This window comes from Stegostoma tigrinum, chromosome 15, assembly GCF_030684315.1.
Source record: "Stegostoma tigrinum isolate sSteTig4 chromosome 15, sSteTig4.hap1, whole genome shotgun sequence".
NCBI classification, from domain to species: Eukaryota; Metazoa; Chordata; class Chondrichthyes; order Orectolobiformes; family Stegostomatidae; genus Stegostoma; species Stegostoma tigrinum.
In genome coordinates, this window is record NC_081368.1 from 66,344,595 (window position 1) to 66,367,365 (window position 22,771).

The following is a 22,771-nucleotide window of genomic DNA, read 5'->3' on the forward strand; positions in this document are numbered from 1 at the left end:
ATCAGATATCTGGTTCAGGAACAAACTGTTGTCATCTCACCAGTCAATGGGAAAGCTTAAAAGACTTAATTGACCCTCTTAGCCTTACAGTGGAACCCAAAAAATAGGAATAATCAAATGAGATTGCTAATGTTAGCGTAAGGGAATTGTTTCATACCGTCAAGAGGAAGGAAACTTGTGACTGTTTTTATGAAGTTGTGTAGAGTAATCATGAATGGAAAGGTAACCAAGTGTGGGGCCGGATGAACACAGCAGGCCCAGCAGCATCTTAGGACCACAAAAGCTGACGTTTTGGGCCGAGACCCTTCATCAGAAAAAAAATCTTTCTTTCTGATGAAGGATCTAGGCCCGAAACGTCAGCTTTTGTGCTCCTAAGATGCTGCTTGGCCTGCTCTGTTCATCCAGCCCCACACTTTATTACCTTGGATTCTCTAGCATCTGCAGTTCCCATTATCTCTGATCATGAATTGAAAGGTAGGAAGGTAGAATTTGTTTGTAAAAAAATGATTCGGGAGAAGACTGTGTGGCTCCTTTAAGAGGTAAAGTGATTTTCTTAGCTTAGAGATATAGCCAAAAAAAACAGTCTTCATGCAGCTGAAGATATGCCAGCAGTTCTGAAAATGAAACATGTATCAATTGGCTGTGGGACTGGAAACCTTAGGCTTGCTTTGTTGTTTTGGCAACCAGGTGGAATCAGCCAATTAATTTAAACAAAGTACTTAGCGATTGAAAGCCAATTGAATTTAAACCTGAAGGTTTCGACAACCTCAGAACAATGCTATTGTAAGATAATTGATGCGTCATTCAAGGTATATAAGGAGAAGGTTTTCGAAAATCGGGGCAAGAGCGAACCATCATCCTACAAATAAGCATCTAGCTCTCACAAGAAATCACTAAGCTCTCTAAAAAACATCTATCTATCCATTAAAGGTACCACAGCAACTTCTATCTCAGAGTCCTCACAGAAGATTTCACGGAGAAAACATCCCACACAGCCAGATCAGCAGAAGAAAGGCATTTATGACTCAAGAACAGAAGAAAGGCATGTAGATTTTGACAGACTAAGTCTTAATTTATTTTCTCATAGAACAGAGAACAAAGAAAATTACAGTACAGGAACAGGACCTTCAGACCTCCAAGCCTGCACCGACATTCTGCCTTTCGCAACTGAAACCCCCTACACTTCCAGGGACCGTATCCCTCTATTCCCATCCTATTCAGGTATTTGTCAAGACGACTTTTAAAAGTCACTATCATATTTGCTTCCACTACCTTTGCCGGCAGCAAGTTCCACGCACCCACTGCCATCGGTGTAAAAAAACTTACCACGGACATCACCTTTAAACTTTGCCCCTTGCACCTTAAACCCCTGGCCCCTGGTAACTGACACTTCCACCCTGGGAAAAAAAACTGCAGATTGTCCACACCCTTCATAATCTTGTAGACCTCCACCCGGTCACTCCTCAGCCTCCATTGTTCCAGTGAGAACAACCCAAGTTTCTCCAACCTCTCCTCGTAGCTAATGTCCTCAATTCCAGGCAACATCCCAATAAATTTTTTCTGTGCCCTCTTCAAAGCCACCACATCCTTCTGGTAGTGTGGCAGCCAGAACTGAACACAATGTTCCAAATGCGGCCTAACAAGGTTCTTCAAATCTGCAACATTACCTGCCAATTTTTAAACTCAATGTCTTGGCCGATGAAGGCAAGCATGCCATATGCCTTGTTGATGACCTTCTCTGCCTGTGCTGCCACTTTCAGGACCTGTGTACCTACACACCCAGATCTATCTGCTATTAGTACTCTTAAGGGTTCTGCCACTTACTGTATATTTTCCATCTGGTCTAGACCTTTCAAAATGCATTACCTCACAGTTTTCGGGATCAAACTCCATGTGCTATCTCTCTGCCTGAGTCACCAACCGATCTACATCCTGCTGTATCCTTTGACAATCCTCGTTGTTATCCACAATTCCACCAACCTTTGTGTCATTGGCAAAATTACTAATCAGACCAGTTATATTCTCCTCCAAATCATTTGTACATATTACAAACAGCAAAGGTCCCAACACTGATCCTTGAGGAACACCATTATTCACAGCCCTCATTCAGAAATGAACCCTTCCACTACTACCCTCTGTCTTCAATGACCAAGGCAGTTTTTTATCCAGGTTGCAAGCTCACCTCTGACCCTGTGCGACATTACTTTCTGTATCAGCCTGTCATGAGGGACCTTGTCAGAGGCCTTACTGAAGTCCACGTAGACAACATCCATTGCCCTAGACTCATCAATCATCTTTGTCACTTTCTCAAAAACTCAATCAAGTCAGCGAGAAATCACCTCCCCTTCACAATACTGATGTCCAGGTGGGACTAAATCCTTTCTCGAAGAATCCTCTCCAATAATTTCTCTACCACTGATGTCAGGCTTACCAGCCTGTAATTAGCTGGATTATCCTTACCGCTCTTCTTAAACACGGGAAAAGGATTGGATTTATATAAGTGAGACTTGTGTTCATTGGAACAGCATACCAATAGAATTTAGTTGAGTTAGGGAAAAGTTAGCCGTTAAGGGGAGATGTTCAGTTTGTTAGTAATTCTGTTAACTTGTTCGCTGTTAGAGTTCAATAAAATAAGTTGTTACTTGTTACTCATAAAGTGAATATCAGGGATTTTGTTTCATTTAACCACTTTTTAATTGATTATATCAGCGAGACAGACTTCTATAGATGTTTCAAGTTTAATTATTAGAAGGGAACCTCTACTGCCATCATAACAGACTGGGGGCTTGCATTTCATTTTAATTATCAGAGAGGTTCAAATTCCTCTCAGTAACACTGTAAAGGAGTGGTGGAAAATCTTTACTATCCCTGTCATCACCATGAACATTCAGATTACAGAAATCATCAAAGCTTGCCACCAGAAGCAAATGCTATCAGCAAGAATGAACAGCACAACTCACTTGAGATCATCCAGAACAGCAAAACTACCTACAAAACAAATCATTAGAATAAATTTACTTTGATATTAGATGATAGAAAAACACAAATTCAAATGGTCCACTTTTGCTTATTTGGCTTCCAAAGACAAAATTTTGAATGCCAGCAACCTGGAGGATGCTAAATAAATAGAAATACTCCAGTAACATGAATGAGAATGGAGAAATGTCTAGTTCACCAGAAAGACATCCACAGAAGGCTAATAAAGAATTCCAACCTTCTCGGCAAGTTGAAGACCTGATATACTTCAACACAGATGTATCAGCAGACTAAGAATAAAGATTTACTTGAAGAAAAATGTAGTTATGTTGCATGGGACTCAATGGAATCCAGAACTACAAGCACAGGGAAAAAAGTTTGGCTGGATATTTTGGATAAGTTTATGGTTCTGGAAGAGTGGTGTTGGAGTTGGATTAAGCTCTATCCAATCTGATTATATCAGATAGTTCTGGGTGAAGAATTGGGAATTCACCTTGAGATTTCTCGGGGCTCAGACGTGTCATCTCTGGCTGCTTTGTAGTTATGTCTAACTAGCTAATGTATCTTATACGCACATTCGCCACATAATAAACTTCACCTCTTCTTAAGAATGACTAGTGGTCTCTGCCACAATCACCAAATGGTCCCTTTGATCCAGTATAGGCAGGACAATTTGTGACAGCACTCTACCAAAAACATTACCTGGCAATGGTTGGTTCTCCAACATATATGAATACTTATTCCAAACAAGTTACAGCCTGCTATGCTACATCCAATATATTGTATTGGGTCACTGCAAAACTGACCAGTCTAAATTATGTCTGCAACTAAGACTAAGACCAAAACCATCACTGCATTGTCCATTCACTTAATCAGTGTACACGCTTTAATTAAAAGTGTGATTAATCACACAGTGATATATTCAATTCATTACAATTTCAGTCCTACTTCACACACTATAGTTACATATATCAATTTGAAAATAAAAATAACTACTTACATGAGGCTTATGCATTTGAGATATGAAAAGAGAACTGGAAATCAGTATATAAATATATATTTTAGCCCATGGCAGAGCCTAACTTTCAACAATAAAGGATAATTTTCTTTCCACATTTCTCACAATATTGAATACAAATATAGTTACAAGGCAGAAGAGATAGCAAAATTTGGAAGTTGGCTTGCGATCTACTTGCAAATGTATTGAAAAAGTAGTGGATACCTACCCCTGGAAATCATGACACACCTGTTTAACTTCACTATGTAGCTCTACTTATTATTGAAACAGATTTTAACTGTGTCCACAGTTGAACTACTGTGTACTTGGCAAATTTACTTCTCAGGCCTTTCTTTTGCTGTGAAGGAAGCTATGACTTGAATGATTATCAAACATCAAAGGAAAGTGACATTGAAGAATAGTCATACATTTGTGCAGTGGCCAATGTTGTTGCTAAAACATATTTTCACGATCTGAAAGGTCACTTGATTATTATTGATCAGTGTGATCACAAAAATAATGAGATCTAAATTATTAACAGAATCAAGGTATTAGAGCGAAAATCACATGACAAGAAGTCATTATTTCATGCATTGAATTTGTTCCTGAAATATCTCACATGAAACAGTGTGTTTAAGAGTCAAACCCCTTCATAAAATTACCTGCCGTCCACTTGACCTGATATTTGCCCTCGTAGGCTAAACATGAGAGTTATGCAGGAGTTGTGCAGGCGTAATGACAACATTAGCATGAAACAGCAGCAACACGCTGCAAATACAGGCTTCTAATTGGAGAGTGGCATTAACAGAACCAATATTAAATGAAATCTTCTTATTTATGGACCTAACCCTAAAGCTTCCATTGTGTTGCCCCATTTAATATATAGCAGCACAATGTATGTAAAATCACTAAATCGCTGCAAAACATTGCTACATACTACAAATACATACTATGTCAACCAAAAAGCTAGAATCCATAATCATTTGCATTAGTTGAAACCAGCTCAGTCCTAAAACAGGTCACACCCCTGCTTTTAGCTGAAGTTCATTAATAAACGCAAAATCTGTGCAACACTTCCATATTCTTAATCCTACTTATATAGCTACTTTACATATTTATTAATTCTTTGAGGTAACCAGCTGGCGGTGTGCAGTATAAAAATAATTAACCTTATTAATTGCTATTCTGACAACAAGCACCAGTACTTAACAGAAGGATTCAAGACTCTACCAGAAATATTTGACATCATTTATGCTCTACAGCATTTGATCACATTCATTTGCAAATGCCTGTGTTCCAAAGCATTCATTCAGTCATTGCTTGACATCTAGGTGTGATCTATTGAAATCAATGACCCTGAAATAAAATCGCACAGGCCTCCAAGCACATCAATTGCAAATATTTATTTTCTTTTTGAAAGTGCTCAACAGAAATCACTGAGAATCAACTGAAAAGAAAATTAGCTGAAACAAAACCTTAATTTTCCTGGAAATGGTCAAGAAAAGGAAAAAGACTCAAGAGAACAGAATTTTTCCCAAGACCCTACTGAAAGTTTTGATTGTTTAAGAAGAAAAGGAAAAGCTCAGTCAAATGTCAGATATTTTTCTAAGTTCTCATTGTAAGCGTAATTTTTTTAACACAGGCAAATTGCTATGTATATATTATAATGATTGGCATTAGTTATATCAGTGCATGTAAGTGACTTTGGAAAGCCGACAGAGCCTGGAGAGGGCGGAGGGCAGTCGTGAAATATTGTCTGAAGAATGAGATCATAGCTGGGGGTGGGCAAGCCCGAAGCCAAGGTAAGTAGAAAGGATAGGACAGGATGGTTGAAGAATTGGAAAGGTGGGGGCAACTGTAAAACTGTGATTCTGATACATTCATTGGATGTTCAAGCTTCAACTATTTTTATTCATGTTAGAATTTTACCTTATTCTGATTGTTCCCCTATAGGGTGTCTGGTTTGCTTGAACAGTAACGCAGTCTCAATATTGGACAGGACCATGCTTTGACCTATGGTGGCTCCCACCAGCTGCCTGTTAAGATCCCCCATCATTGCGAATGGTGAGCTGCAGGTGACAGGAGTGATGTCAGTATTCTCTGCTTCACATTGTTCCTCCAGCTCCAGACCTCCAAGGTCAGGTGCTCGAGAACAGTGGATCAGTAGTCAGGGGCTGTTAGAAAGGGATAAGTTGACTCAGCAACACTGAAAAGTGGTGTTATATTTCAAAGTAAGGGTGGTGAGTGGTTTAGAGCGGAACTTACAGGTGGTGGTGTTCCAATGCATCCGTCTTCCCAAATGGTAGTGATCCCAGATTTGGAAAGTGCCGTCAAAGAAGCCTTGACAAGTTGATAGCTTTCGTTATTTTATTTAATACCACTGGACTCTCATTTTTCCCAATATTGCAGTTGCGCTGTCAACTCCCTGCATACTACTTCTCTCACCTCCACATTCAGGGGAAGCACCCCTTGTTTTCCCCACAAGGTTAATCAGCTGGCAGAGTAGACACAGGGGTCATCCTGGCAAAGTGGGTACAAGGGTCATTGTTGCAGTGTCAGTACAGAGGTCATCCTGGCAAAGTGGAAGCATGAGTCACCCCCACAAAGTGGGCACAGAGATCATTCTGATGGAATGGACATTGCAGTCACCCTGGAAAGAGTGGGTATTGAGATGCTGGAAAATGATCTCGGGGTGGGGTCACATTGTCAGTTGAACTTGATGGGGTGAGTGAAGCAAATGAGAAAAAGAAACCTGAAAATACATTGTATGATTTGTTTATTTATATTGTTACCTGAAGGAAGCTAGATTTGATATTGAGTGTTAACACACAATCATTTTAAATCACAACATCTGCTGTGCTCTGTGGCCTGTTGCAGTTTTGAGTGTTTTAGAACATATTTGAATGTTTGATTTTTATCTGGTAGGGAATGGCCAAGTAATGGCTGAAAATTAAAAACAGAGGCAACAATAGATTGCCTTGTCTCTAGTGCATTATTTATTGGGTAGTTGTTTGTCAAAATATGTGGAGGAAGAAACAGACAATGTGTTTATATTTTCTTTCTGCCGACCGAGAAGAGCCACGTATACTGATATACGTACCATGCAGAAGTTTGTCACACTATAAACCTGAATGACAATCATAAATTTGTTGTTATTACATTGACAATGGTTGTAAATGAGATGTAATTACATATTTGGATTACATTTGCTAAATAATTTTCAATGTGTTAGGAATATCCAATTTGTGAATGAACTCTAGGTCACCTATCATTTGACACCAGTGAAAAATCTACAGAAATATCAATGTTTCTTTACGATCTGAATAGAAAACTCAAATTTTAAACTGATTTCCAAAAAACATTTACTGTAGAAAATCATTCAGCTTTGGATTACTCCATGTGTTTCCTAATATGCATATGTAAAGTTGCAAAGGCTCTCAGAGAGAAAGTATAAGCTCAGTTTGTTTTTTCAGTTGTATCCATGTAAAGTTTCCAACATTTGCAATAAAATCTTCCTATACTTACAATTTTTCACACAATTGAATGTATTGGTTCTCAGCTACTGACCATCAGCTCAATGTACAGACACAATTCAGCACAACTGTAGCTTTCTGGAAAATCTCCTTTCTACTGCAAGGGCAGCTGAGTCCAGAAGAAAAGACAGTGGCAAAAGATCTTCGACTTGAACTGGAATACTCCACAAAAATGGTTTTGACATAATTTGAGAATAAGGTAAACATTAACGTAGATTTTAATTGTCTTCTACATTTATACCTCAGGAACTGAACTATTTATGTTTGGTTATTGCTTACTAAAAGTTTTCTCCACTTGAATATTGTCATCAATTGCTCTGAAAATGATGCAAAACAACATTGAAATGCCACATTATGTGAGGGCTTATTGGGTTCAGTGGCTGTTGTTGTATTTGACATAAAATACTATGGAATGGTCAGTTATCAATGGCTATATGCTTGCAGTTATTTTGTTACATTCCTGTTCCCACAAAGTGTTTTTGGTTGTGCATAAGTACAAAAGTTACTGTAGATATTAGAAGAATAACGAGCATACGAGAGGTCTTTACTTGCATGAACACTTGAGAAAGCTGCCTTTCATCAGCTTAAGTGCTGAGGGTAAGCATCATCAAGCCAATCTTAAAGCTCAACTGATGAAAGGTCTGTATAATACATTATTTTTTTCAATTATGAATGTATCAGTTGCAATGGTGAACTACCAAATTATACAGCAAAAAAATCTTACTACATTATGCTGAAACTGTCATAATAATTATGTAATTACTAAAGTTAGGATGAGATACATAGACAAATTTCAACTAATAATAAGTATAGATTCTTGAAAAAGATACTCTCCCTGTAGACTAAACTATATAGAAACACATTAAGCTCTCCATTAGAAAGCAAGTCTTATACACCCAAACTGATATCTAAATTCGGTGTTTGCGAACAGCGAGTCTGGATAGTAACAATATTGATAGACAATTTTGCCCATTTGATGCAAATTTTACAAATAAATACCAAAAGGTTTCACTTGAATCAAAAAGGCTAATATGGTGATTGTTTGGAAATATGCTTTAAAATATCAAAAATGTTGGCCAAAGTTTATATAGAGTTATGGAGTCATACAGTAATGCAGCATAGAAGCTGGTTCTTCGTCCCAAACTGGTCCATGCTGGCCATGTTGCCAACTCAGCTAGTTCCAACTGCCCACATTTAGTCCATATCCCTCTAAACCCTTCCCATCCATGTACTTATCCACCTATCTTTTAAATTTTGCTATTGTACCTGCCTCAATCACTTTCTCTGGCAACCCATTCCATATACATACCATTCTCTGCGTGAAGAAGTTGCCCCTCAGGCTCTTCTTAAATCTTTCCCCTCTCACCTTAAACCTATGCCCTCTAGTTTTCAATTCCTATATACGAGAAAAGGTCTATATGCATTTATCCTATCTTTGTCCCTGACAATTAAATTCACCTCAATAAGGTCAACCCTCAATCTCCTATGTTCCAAGGAATAAAGTCCTATCCTGGCCAACTTCTCCCTACTACTCAGGCCTACTAGTCCTGGCAACATCCTCGTAAATATTCTTTGCACACTTTCCAGCTTAACTATGTCCTTCCTGTAACAGGGTGACCAAGACTGTATACAATACTCCAAGTGCAGCCTTACCAATGACTTACACAACTATAACATAACATCCCAACTCCTATAGTCAACGCCTCGACCGATGAAGGCCAGCATCTTAAATGCCTTCCTCACTACCCTGTCTACTTGTGATGCTGCTTTCAACAAACTATGTGCTAGTGCTCCTAGGTCCCTTTATTCCACAACACTCTTCAGGACCTTACCATTTACTGTATAAGTCCTACACTGGTTTGACTTTCCAAAGAGCTCACAGTTATCTGTATTTAATTGCATTTGCCAGTCCTTAGCCCATTGCCCCAATTGATCAAGATCCCTCTGTAATCTTTGATAACCTTCCTCACCATCAACGATACTTCCTAGTTTTATATCATCTGCAAATTTACTAATCATGCCTTGTACATTCACATCCAGATCATCTATGTAAATAGCAATTAACAAAGATCCCAGCATTGATCCCTGTGGCACACCACTTGTCACAGGTCTCCAGTCCGAGAAACAACCTTCAACCAACACCCTCTGCTTCCTACCATTGAGCCAGTTTTGAATCCAATTAGCTAGCTGTCCATGGATCCCATACAACCTATCCTTCATGACTGCCATGTGGGACCTTGTCAAAAGCATTACCAAAGTCCATATAGACAACATCCACTACCCTACCCTCATCTAACCTCTTGGGTATCTTTTTGAAAACCTTGAAAATATTTTTCAGATACAACTTTCCGTGCGCTCGTCCATGCTGACTATCTTGTATGAGACCTTGACTATCCTGTCCCTCAATATCCTCTCCAATAACTTGCCTAATATTGATGTCAGGCTCAGTGGCCTGCAGTTCCCTGCCTCATCTCTGCTACCTTTCTGAAACAATGGAACAACATTAGCCACGCTCCAATCTTCCGGAATTTCACCAGTGGCTAAACTTGAAGCAAAAATCTCTGCAAGGGCTCCTGCAATTTCTTTCCAAGCATCCCACAATGTCTGAGGATTGACTTGATCAGGCCCAGGGAACTTATCCACCTTGATGTGATCTAAGGCTGCAAGCACTTCTTCTCCAGTAATATGTAAGTGGTCCAAAACATCCCCATTTGTTTGCCTTAATTCCTTAACATCCATGATTCCCTCCTCAGTAAACACTGAGGAGAATTATTCATTAAGAATCTCTGTTGGTCGTTTGCTCTCCAAGCTGGTTGTGCTGTGGTGTGCAGGCATTTTGTTACCTTTCTAAGGAACATCATCAGTGCAACCTCTGATCGAAATGTTGGTGTTCTGTATCCCTCCAGATTTATATGATCCTCTGGTGTGATGGTCTTGTCACCTCCTGTTCTGTTGTTTTAGCAACAGGCTGTATACAGGGTCTATTTCTATGTATTTACTAATGGAGTCCCATGCTGAGAACCAGGCTTCCAGAAATTCCCTTGCATGTCTGGTGTTCACTTGTCCCAGTATGGTCACTTTGGCCCAGTCGAACTGATGGCACTCATTGTCTCTGTGTATTGAGAAAATATTGGCTGTGTCTTTTTACTGCCATGCCGGTGTATCCTGGTCGTCAGTTTCCTCCCTGTTTGTCCAATGTAATGTTTATTTCACTTGCTGCATGGTATTCTATATATTACACTAGTTAGTGTGGGGTCTTTAGTCTTTGATAACATTTGGCGCAGTGTTGCTGTACATTTGTGTGCAATCACGTCATGCGGTCTTAGGAGTCTGCATCCACAATCTGAGCTACAAATTTTCGCTAAATTATTAAAAATCTCCCCCATCTCCTATGGCTCTGCACACAGACAGCCATGCTGATCTTTAAGGGGACCTATTCTCTCCCTAGCCAACATTTTACTCTTAATAGAGCTGTAGAACCTCTTGAGATTATCTTTAATCTTATCTGCTAGATCCATCTCATACCCTCTTTTTGCTCTTCTGATTTCCCTCTTAAGTGTGCTCCTACCTTTTTAAGAGTCATCTTGGGGTTCACTTGAGCCCAATAGCTTAAACACAATGAATGCCACTTTCTTTTCCTGACTAAGCCTCAATAGCCCTCATCTGCCTGAACCTGGCAGGTTTTCCCCTCTCCCTAGCAGGGGCATACTGTCCCTGACTCTTGATATCCTCTTCTTGTTTCTAATTTCTAATCATATTTCTCCTGCACTGTTCAAGAAACTTTCATCCAATTACAGGTGGTTTTCTTGGTTTACTTATTTCATCATTAAAGGCTAATCTAGAGAATATTCAACTGCACACACATGTTAAAAATTGTATCTAGTACAAATCCATTGTGACACCTCTTAGACGTCATGTCCTTCCAATAATGTAAAAACCAATGATTAATTAAAATAGCCATTATTTTGTTCAATTAACAAAGCTTGTTGAACTTAGTCAGAGGTATTTGTGATAATTCAACTTAATTGACTAGACAGATGGAAAAGCTTTTAATTTGCATCAAGCAGGGACCACACACTATCTAATCAAACTAATCAATATGTTCTTAAAATGAGCAATCTCGAAGCAACAGTATTAAAAATCAGTTCAAATTGTTAAAATGATCTATTTTCAAATAAGTTTGTCGCCTTGTAAAAATTCTTATGGCCAATATATAAAATGTTACACAATTTTGACACAATGCCATTAGATCATTTAATTTTAGAATTGCCCATGACCAGGAGCTACCCACATAGACTAGTCCTTCAACTTGGGATCTGTGCTTTATTTTGGAAACTTTGTCTCGGCTTTGGAACTGGAGGTTTGCAGCTGCTGTGGACAAATAGTTCAATGGAATTGATAGCAATGCATCGCGGAAATAGTAACTGTTTCTGTGGAATGACAACAGTGATGAAAGTGACATCCACCGGAACCCCTATCATGTGACATGTCGAGCTCGACTGGGCTCATTTTGACAGAACGACAAACAGCTGCAATCTCCACTGCTCTGAACAGCTGTAACCTTGAAATAGAGAGCAAGGGAAAGACTGAACATTGTAGTTTCCACCCTGTCTCAATGGAATTACAATGCTTAAATACAAAATGACAAATTGCAGCATGTATCAACCAGGTAGATTATTCATGGACTATGAGACAAGCTTCTCAAACAGATCTAAAGGCTGCTTTTAAAATTGTTCTCTTTTGAATTTAAGCCATTCCAAGGTGGATATTGTAATTAGAATGAGATTTGCAGGAATGCTGCTGAGAGAAATTGATATTTGTAGTGGGTCAGAAAGAAATTAGGCACTTTTATACTGAAGTGACGCACATTGCAGTTAGTCTGTTGACTAGATCCAGAATACAGCCAGTATCAATTTGTCTAAATCAGTGCTCTTCAACCAATGTGCTGTGACAAACGTTTGCTATAAGAACTATCTAAGTGTGAATGCAATTTTGTATGAAGGTAACACAAAATCAATATGAAACAAACATTGCTTCATCTTAACCTGTATTCTATTCAGTGAAAATTAAAGTCATAAAACTCATGGAAATTAATTATCAAATTAAAAGCAAGGTATTCTCTTTTGATTCTAAAATAAGAACATTCTAACGGCAGCATGCTTAAGAGCAAAATTGAGGTGATGAGACAATACTTATTAGTGACCATAAATCCAAGCAACAGCGTTCGCTCAAACTTTTTGTTGATAGTAAAAGAAGACAACACAAGCCAACATTAGCACGTGTGGCTAAATTGACCACATCTAAATTTCTTTGTGAAATCTATTTTGTTTCCCCGATCTACGGAGGAGTGACTAAATTTGTCATAAAAAGAGGCAAGTCGTCTACCAATTCAGTTGTTCATGAACTATCAGAAACCAAAGAAAGGAGTAAAAACTATTCAGAGTCAGAATAATGACCACTATCTGGCCTTTGGATCCAGGAGACATTGCTCGCCCCCTCAACTGCATGTCTTATCTGCAAACAGAAGTTGGCAAATGCTTTAGCAGTACCTAGTAATTTAAAGTGCCAGTTGCAGCAGAAACATCAAGTAATTTAAAAACATGGGTACACTGTGGAGTGGTCTCATTGAACTGTCACTGTCCAGTGAAGCAGTTGCGGCTTCCTCAATGAATGATATTAAGGCAAAGATATATTTTGGAACAGTAAAGAAATTAAGAGCTTTGGTGTGCAGGCAGGTGGGTCAAGCTGAGTCCACAAAGTTGTTTAGCCGTGATCTTATTGAAAGACAGAGCAAGCTCGAGGGGCCAGATGACCTACTACTGCTCCTATTTCTTATAATCTTATGGGTTACTGAAATGGCTGGGAAACACTGGTCTGGATAACAGTCACTGCAATACCAATAGTGTGAAGCTTTCCTGGGACAGTTTCAACAAAAGCTACAAATCCACTCTGGGAGGGAAGGGTGGGGAAACGATTATTTTATAATCCAGCAAGTAAAAGATTGTTTTGATGGAGAACAAAGATAAGATTAAGTAAAAATAAAGTATTTGCTTCTTACAATGGTAACTGCTTCGAATTAGATAGCACATTTAATATAACGAAACATTCCAAGAAGCCTCACTGCAGCATTATAAATTAAAGTATGACTGAAACACAAAGAGATAACAGGCCAGATGACCAAAAGCTTGATAAACAGGCAGATGTTAAGGATTGGTTTAAAGAAGGAAAGAAATTTTGTCACGCTGAGGACCATGAGGAGGGAACTGCAGAGCTTTGGCAATCTAAGGCACAGCCACTAACCATGGAGCTATTATAATTAGGAATGATCAAGAGGCCAGAATTAGAGGATATTTCAAATGGTTAGGTGCTGGGAACGGTTTAAAAATCGTGGAGGGCAAAAGACATGGCGGGGTTTGAAAGCAAGAATGAGAATTTTAAAATCAAGACCTTCTGAAGCAAGCACTGAAAGCAAGCAGCACAGAAGTTAGAGCAAAATTTAATTAAATTGCTGTGAATAAAATATTTGGAGTATGACGAACCAGCCAGTTATATTCACACAAAGCAAGATTTATAATGTTGAATAATAAATTTATTTATTGATTAAAAGTGATTAAAAACATTGTATTGTGCCTGTGAATCCAGGATCCTTTTTGAGAATAGTCACATGTATCTAAGTACAGTGAAAAACTTTGTTTACAAGCAGTACAGGTGGATCATAGTAAGCAAGGCCATACAGATCATAGGGTGAAAAAAGAAGAGTCATAGGGTGAAAAAAGAAGAGGCATACAAGTTACATTCGATAGGGTATGCGCTAGTCAAGATCAATATTAGTAAGATCAGCTTTATGTGAAGTCAGCCAGTCCATTCATCAGTCAAATAAGAGTGGGGAAGAAGCAGTTCCTGAACCTGCTGGTGCGCATGTTCAAGCTTCTGTATCTTCTGCCTGATGGAAGAGGTCATAGGAGAGCATTGAAGGGGTGCAACGGGAAATGATTTTGGCAGCCTTTCTGCAGCAACTGACCTTTTAAGTGGAGTCCATGGATGGAAGATTGGCTTCTGTGATGGTCTGGGCTGTGCAAACTACCTTCTGTAGTTTCTCATGTTCCTGGGCAGAGCAGTTGCCATACCAGACCGTTATGCACCTGGGCAGTAATCTTTTAATGTTGTATCTGGAAATGTTGATGAGGGACCTTGTGGGCATTCCAAATTTCCTGAGCTTGCCTGAGGAAGAGGAGATGTTGTTATGCCTTCTTGGCTTTCGCATCTATGTTGGAAGACCAGGACAGGGTGTCAGTTATCGTCACTCCTATGAACTTGATGCTGTCCACCCTCTCAACCTCAGCACCATTGATGTAGACGGATAGGGGCATGTACTCTCCTCCCTTCTTTCTGAAGTCAATGATCAGCTCTTTACTTTTGCCAATATTGACAGAGAGGTTGTTCTCATTGCACCAGATTATCAAGCCCTCTATTTCCTTTCTGTGTTCTGACTTGTCACTGTTTCATATCCATCCTACCACTGTGATATCGACAACAAACTTGCAGATGGCATTCATTCAGAATGTCCACAGCGGGTACAGTAGGGGGCTGAGAACACATCCTTGGATGGGCTCCAATGTTGAGTATTATATCGTGGACATCAAATTCTTTCAGCAACAAACTGTGATGGCCAAACTGCTGTCACATTTTGATTGTATGTGATAGCAAGAAACTTCAGAAGCTGCAGGCATTATGGCAGAAATATTATTATAGATCCACTTATATCATTTATATAGTATAGTTGGACCAACAATCTTTTTGCAAGTATTCTGGTTGGTTGACAGTGACACACAATCTTGCTAGATAGATGAAATTTTCAAATTGCAAATTACACTAACTTTTAAGCTTTTCTTTAAAACACTGATCTGCAGTGCCTAAATAAGTCACATCATTTTATAATGTTGAATCCCGCAAAAGTAGGGTATCAAATTCTGCATGCCACTCTACTTCTGGATAAAACCATACACAGTGGTTTTGCTCATTCTAAGAGCTGCAAAGAACATTTTTGGGCTTTTACATTAATCAATGTCTGATTAGTAGGGGTACACTATTGTCAAATTTCTTGTTGCACCTAAATTATTGTCTCTTTTACTGTAAATAACTGGAACAACATCCCTTAATTATATGTTAACTTCCATTTTCATTTCCACCCTGTGGTTGAAACATTAAACAACGTCTGCAAACTGATTAGGTAATGATATTGTGGGCCGGGTTCCTTGATGAGCACAGATGGACACCATTTACTGCAGAAAACATTCACTGAAAATTCATGCCACCATGTAGACCAGGCTGCATTGATATAATGATCCATTCAAGCAATACTGCTGCTACACATCAGTGTTAAACGTTTTTTACCATGGAACTCACAAGCAAAGAAGAAACAGAGCAAGCTCATTATTCCACACAATTGTAGTCTTTTTTCAATAGCACTGACCCCCATACGTCATCAAGTCTACAAGCTTTAATTGAAGCAATAAAGGTAACACTGGATAGTATGAGTATCACCACAAGTGTCCCCTCTGGGAGGGCACTATTAATACAGTAGTCCAACATGAGGTCCAATTAAACTGAGAGCATATTTAAAATAAAAACCAAATCAGATGCTGTGTTCTGCATCCATTATACACAAAGCAGGGCTCATTTATCTTTTTTGGTCCTTGTTTTCTCTTCCACAAACCTAATTAAAAGTCAAAGGAACACAAATGGAGATCTTCAATTGGCCTGTCTCCATCATTGCTGAGGCTATAAAATCATAATCGAAACCTGTTATCACAATTTGATCGGCAGGTTTTATATCTCTGGTTTATTGGTTCAGTTATATATCACTGAGTAACCTTTATACACATAATACCAACCCAGCATTATAATTGGCCTGAGATTACTCCTTGTAATATTCTAACTACACTTAAGGTTGTACAACAAGTGACTGCAACAAAATGGAATTAGTTACTAAAATCCACAATAATGTAACTGAGAAATCTTGGGAATCTGAAGTCAGATGAAAAACAATTAACATTACAGACTAGCAGAATAAAAAGAACTCAATTGTGATTGACTGGCAATGATGGCTTATTCTTACTTTGCTCCAATCACATATTTTACTTAAAACCAAATATTCATTCAAAGTAAAATAAAATACTTTTATTAAATATGCATTGTTTAGTGGCCTTTAATGATTTAAAGCACTGCTGAATACTAACCACTGATATTTTATTTTATTGTAACGTTGCGCAAGAAGGCATTTACAATCTGAAAAAAAAGTCATGCAACCTTACTCCCAACAAGAGTTAGGAGTTAAAATGTTGCAATTGTTTGTAGTTGCTCTGACTGGTGATATCTGAATATCAAGGAACCTCACTAACTGTTCTCAATGTTACCACGAATAGGCATTAAAATGAAAAAATGAGAAATAGTGAGTAGGATAGGCCAGAAAGTTTTAAGGACCTCCTTGGCCATTCAATAGGTCATGGCTGATTTCCAACATCAACTCATTCACTTAGCATCCACAGTTCCCTGCAAGAAGAGAATTACAATGATTCACAAGCCTCTGTGTGAAGAATTTTTTTCTCATTTCAGACTTAACTTGCCAAACCCTTACCTAGAGACTGTGCCACCAACTTCTCATCTCCCTCTTCATTGGAAACAGCCTGTCACCATCTACCCTGTTATGCACTCACAAAAACATGTGTTTCAATGAGATTATTGCGCAAACTTCGAAATGTCCATTCTGCTCAATCTCACCTAATAGCAACCTTCTCATCCTAGGAATCAATCTAGTGAAATTTTGTGCTCTGCTTTTAAGGTAAAGGTATAGTTTGTTAGGTACCAAGGCAAAACCCCCACACAGAATGCTAGGTGTGATTTCATCAAAGCACTACACAATTGTAGCAAGGCTTCTAACTGATTTCCTTGAACTCCTTTGCAAAAGGGCCAACATACCACTTGTCCAAGCAATTTCTTGCTGCACTTGAATTTTTACTTCATGTATTTCACGTTCAGAAACACCCACATTCCTCTGAACACCAATGTATGAACATTCGTCACAATTTAATACGTGTATTTTTTTTATTCTTCCCACCAAAGTGAGTAGCTTCATATCATTATTATTTTGAAACCATTCCACCCAAAAAGGTTTCTATCAAATAAATACAGCCAAAGGACAAAAAAGTCTTAAAATGCAGTCCATGATCGAAATGATCATGTTCTTTTCAAAACTATCACTGGTTCCTAATGCAATCTACAACTGGTGTCCCACATAAGAAGTTAAATCATTCAGTGCAGTGAAATGTGGCTGGGATTCCGGATACCAGTGACTCCCTAGATTGAGATAAGTCCTTTTTAATGTATACCCAAGCTCCTGAAACATTCTGAGCAAAACTTCATTCCTAGTTCTAACCATGTACGGGAACCATGGCAGCCGGATTCGTCCTCCTCTGCTGGAGTTGGACTTTCAGATCTAAAACTCTCATTCATTTGACCACTAGGTCTCTGTCTTGAAGACAGAGCATCGTTGTCTTTGTGATAATAAGGTGTAGAGCTGAATGAACACAGCAGGCCAAGCAGCATCAGAGGAGCAGGAAAGCTGACGTTTTGGGCCTGGACCTTTCTTCAGAAATGGGGGAGGGGAAGGGGGATCTGAAATAAATAGGGAGAGAGGGGGAGGTGGACAGAAGATGGAGAGGTGGATAGAAGATGGATAGAGGAGAAGATAGGTGCTTTCCTCGTTGAACGTTCTGGCTTTGCCAGTGACAATAAAGACATTAATCAAGTGAGTTGTATCCTGAAAACCAACTGTGGGAGAATCATTATTTTGCCTCTACTTCACAGAGTGGCAAAGAGAAACCGAGAGTATGGGGCGGGGGGGGGGGTGCTGGAACGCCTGAAAAGTTGTGGCTATTGTCTTCAAGTGAATTAACCTCCCCTCTCCCCAGTAACAATGTTCAGTAGCTGTAACAAAACTTAAGGGGCGAAAGGGACAACACGGTGTGGAGCTGGATGAGCACAGCAGACGACGCAGCATCAGAGGAGCCGGAAAGTTGACGTTTCGAGTCGGGACCCTGCTTCTGACACGTTGAAAGACCCTGAGATCGCCCCAAATGCACACCCAGCCAGGGGGCGACGGGGATTGACTGATTCCTCCTCACCTGCCTGAGCTCTGACCCCACGCCTGACTCTCTTAGCAGCGCGGCATGGCATCCTCCACGTTTCACATTCTGACTGCCAGGAACGCGAGCAATGAAATTAAAGCGACACAGACGCCTGCCCTGACTGAGCCCGCTACAACCAGCCGCTGCGTTGGCGTTTTACATGAAGGAGGGAACAGTTTTTGCCTGCGGATGGACAGTCGTGAGGGGGGGGGGGGGGGGGGGGAGGCGGGCAAGCCTCAAGTGTGTGAGCTGAATGTTAACGGAACTGCGGGCGCCACAGAGCGCCTCAGATCCACCACCTCTTTCTCCCTGTCTCTCTAAGTCTGTGCGTCTCTCTCTCTCTCTCCATTGAAAGCTCAGCCAGTCAGTCCAGCTCCGGGTCAGGCCCAAACTGATCCCGAATCCTAACCGTACTCAGTTCGCCCATCGGTTACTGTCCCACCCCAGGAATGTTGGAAAGGTGCCTTGCCCGTGACGTGTGCCTGTGAATATACACACAAGTGCAGGTGTATGTTGGAACAGCAAACCCAAAGCGGTGGTAACAAAACACCATCGTGGCAACTGGGGTGCAAATCTACTCCCAGAGGAGCTGGTCCAGAATGGAACTTGCATCCATGCTTCAACTGGGGGATGGGGGTGGGGGGAAGACCCATTGTATCAACCTCCTGTTTTGTCCGCCCCGCCTCCACAATAACATGAGCGTGTCATTGTCATATCAACAGGGAAGTCCTGCCTGCTTTTCTATCTCATTGTCAGCACTCCCCCGTTTCTGGCTTTCAGAGCGGCTCATGAGTAAAACCGTCCCGCACAGCTGCGGGTTAAAGGGTTCGCCGCGCCAGCGGCTCCAGTCTGGGGAATAAATACAGCCACTCCCGCGTGAAAGCACAACATGCTCATCGCACATTTTCGGCTCCCATTGAGCGGCTTGGCCCGCAAGAGATGAACAAATCCGACATATCCCCCAGTGTCTTCGCTATAACGAAGATGCGCGTGTTTGGAATAGACGATGAATGGGGTGGCTAGCAGGGGCAGTCTGAATCGAAACCTTCCTCCCACCCCCAACCACTTACTCACTCTCAGCTCGGCCCCTCATGACCCAAACAAACACCCACCACCCACCCACATTTCCACTCCGCTCCCCAACTGTGGTGGAGTGCAGGATGATTCATCAATCTCGTGACAACAGTATTAAAACAAAACACGACACAGTAGCCAAAACATGAATGGGAAAAGACGACGTGGAAACCTCTACATTCGCAGGCTTCCTGCCTTCGCTTAGCGCCGGTGGAGAGTGTTCCAGCACCCACCGCCTACAGTGTTGGGAAACACTGGGCCCAATGTTGCTGTGATGACAGAGAGAGAGAGAGAGACCTGGTCTGAAACAAATACTGTGAGCATAGAGTGTAAAGGGTGACAGGGAGTTTCTGCGGAATGAGGCAGTTGCCCAGGGTTCTGGAGGCAAGTAATCTGCTGAAGGCGTCTGTGCTTTCCTCTTGCTATGGGGGAGGAGGGAGGGGGACGGTATTCACTGGTGGAGAGACTGACGGATCGCTCATTTAGTTTTTAGCTGAGGATTTCTCAGAAAATTATGCTGCTTCCACAGCAGAGTGTCTGGATGGTTCAGCTTCCCCGTGGTTTGTGTTTGTATGGGGTGAGTTGGGGAGGGGGCAGGGGGGTGGGGGGCGGTGAATATGTACGTTCCTCCTCTCTGGGCTCCTCCGGAGCTGCTAATGCTTTATAACACACGCAAACACTCAGCTTTCAATCAGAGCAGAGAATGTATGCTATTAACTCAGGGTTTTAAGCATTTCCCGCACTTTCCATTTGCATTTCAGCCTCCACAGCAGACCTGTTTATTTATGCATATCTCAAACAAAATGCCATCCGCACTCAAATCCTCGGCCTTCCAGGTACATCAGCATCTGGTAGCGAGAACAAGTGTCGGATTTTCAAACATGAGAGAGGCCGAACTTCGAAGGGGCCGGCTTCCTACCAGCAAAAGCGGTGGGAGGGACACGAGGCCAGCCAACGTTTCTCCGCCAGCCCTGGATTAAATATCGCTGTTTGCTCCCCCTCGGTATTTGGCAGCAGCTGCATTGGTCTGATGTTGTACAGTTAACGGAGGGGGCTGGTGAAACACACACACACACACACAGATATGCAGAAAGCGAACTGGGGAGCCCGGGTGGAAGAGAGTGACTGGCAAGGCTGAGATTCCACACACACACACCCTTCCCCCCTCTCCCCCCCCCCGCCCCGCCTCCGTCACCATGCCCTGCCCTTGCCTTGCCTGCCTGCATTTTTGCAAACAGCAACTTGCTGGCGGCGGCTTTCTGAAGCAGTATAGCCTGCAATCCAAACCGCATCGGAACATGACCCACACACAGCAGCAGCGGAACGCCAGTGGACAAGTGCACTCCATAGAAAGCACTCTTTTAGCACGCTTGCACTGGAATCTTTAACAAATGGAAATATTCAGAAGCACCGCTACGGAGGAGGAGGGTGAAGGATGATCCTAACTAGACTGGCACTGAGGGATGTGGTACCCAGATCTGAATGGAGCACAGCATTGTTAACATCCACTACAGCATCTGCCAGTTCAGTGGCTACAATATCGGCGTTTTACTAGACAAGGTTGTCCCTACCCCACCCCTCACACCACCATCCCCACACCCCTCTCCACCACCAACAACAACCCCCTCCTCACAATACCTGCAAAAAAAATAAAGCGACAGTAACAAACGCTGAGAGTACAGTCATGCCACCGTGCATTTCGAACCCAGCTCAAATGCATGTACCTTTCATCCAGTCCACCACTTGCTTGGGCGTCCACTTGCTGATGGGTTCCATCACCAAAGCCATGGGTGAAGAGTAGTGTGTGCCTGTGTGTGTTACACGCCAGGCAGAGACGGGGTATGGCGGGGGGAAGAGAAGACGGGGTCTTTCAGAGCATGGCTGGGACACAGAGCGGAATGGGGTGATCCAGCTGTGTGTGCGTGTGTGTATGTGTATAACAGAGACACTGAGAGAGGGGTGGTCAGACAGAGCCCCCGTGGCTCGATGCACACCGCACTGATCCTATCGAGATGTTAGCAGCAGCTTCAGCGCACGCTGGCTGCAGTAACCTCAGACACGGTGCGCCGGAAATAGCGCAATATGCAAAGTCAGGACTTGTCCCTCTTCACTCCCATCCTGCTCTTCCCAAACTCTCTTTTCCGACGTGAGTGTGTGAAGGAGAGGGGGTCTGAGCAGAAACGCAACCCCGAAAGCTGAGTAGGGGCCACAGGACTTTAGCTCCTACCACCCCCGGTTCAACCCAATAGATAGAGAGAAGGGTTGCTCCTGCTTCATAGGGAACCTCACAAGAACGGGGAGCTGCAACTTCACACAGACTCCCAAACGGCGGTGCTTATCCATAACCTGGTTGTGAACTCACCAACAACAGGGGGGAAAAAACAGTGCAAACTCGCACCAGGTGTTAACGAAAGGGGAAATAAATTCACAAGTGCTACCTCCCCCCCAGTAACCGCTACCCTTTGAGGGCAGGAAAAAAGTGAGGTCCTCTCGGCCCCACACTCTCACTCACGGGCGAAGGAGTGGTGGGGTAGGGGGTGGTGTTGACTGCATTTCACACCTGAAACTGGGCGGGGAGGTCCCGGTAAAAGTCATCGTGGTGGTGGGATGTTCGCTGTCAGTGGGACACACAATGAAAAGGAACAAGTTTATAAGGGAAGGGCATGGACTGTACAGGCCGTGCAGAAAGCGACAGGACGAGTTTCCTTCGGAAGGACTGCAGAGCCAAACGAGCCCGTGAGAAATGTACTCACATCCCAATGCCACATCTTCAAACATTTCAACAAGTAACCTGCTTCTTAGCGCCTGCCTACATCTCAAACTATGGTGGATTCTTTGCAAAAGAAACGATAAAACCAGTTTTGAGCAGTGATTCGGCTGACAGTCCCCATTGGTTTCCAACCTTTACTTGCTGGAAGACGAGGGATGAAAGATGTTACATTCACACAGATTGCTTGCATAGGAACACAGTAGGCCATTCAGCCCTCAAGCCTTCGCCATTCTAG

At 41.7% G+C, this 22,771-nt stretch overlaps 1 protein-coding gene across 4 annotated transcripts in view; it reads right to left on the bottom strand.

Moving 5' to 3' along the window:
* Nucleotides 1-21,822, bottom strand: part of si:ch211-26b3.4 (connector enhancer of kinase suppressor of ras 2) — a 554,826-nt gene extending 533,004 nt beyond the window's left edge. For 3 of the 4 annotated variants that reach the window (XR_007248946.2, XM_048544970.2, XM_048544968.2), the window contains exon 1: nucleotides 21,491-21,822. Coding sequence is in view for 3 of the 4 variants with exons in the window: in XM_048544970.2 (XP_048400927.1) it covers nucleotides 21,491-21,554 (64 nt within the window). In the remaining variant the exon portion in view is untranslated. Of the gene's footprint in view, nucleotides 1-18,689; nucleotides 18,782-21,490 lie in introns of those variants that run through there. The other variant, XM_048544969.2, reaches the window with a different exon arrangement.
* Nucleotides 21,823-22,771: the final 949 nt, after the last annotated feature.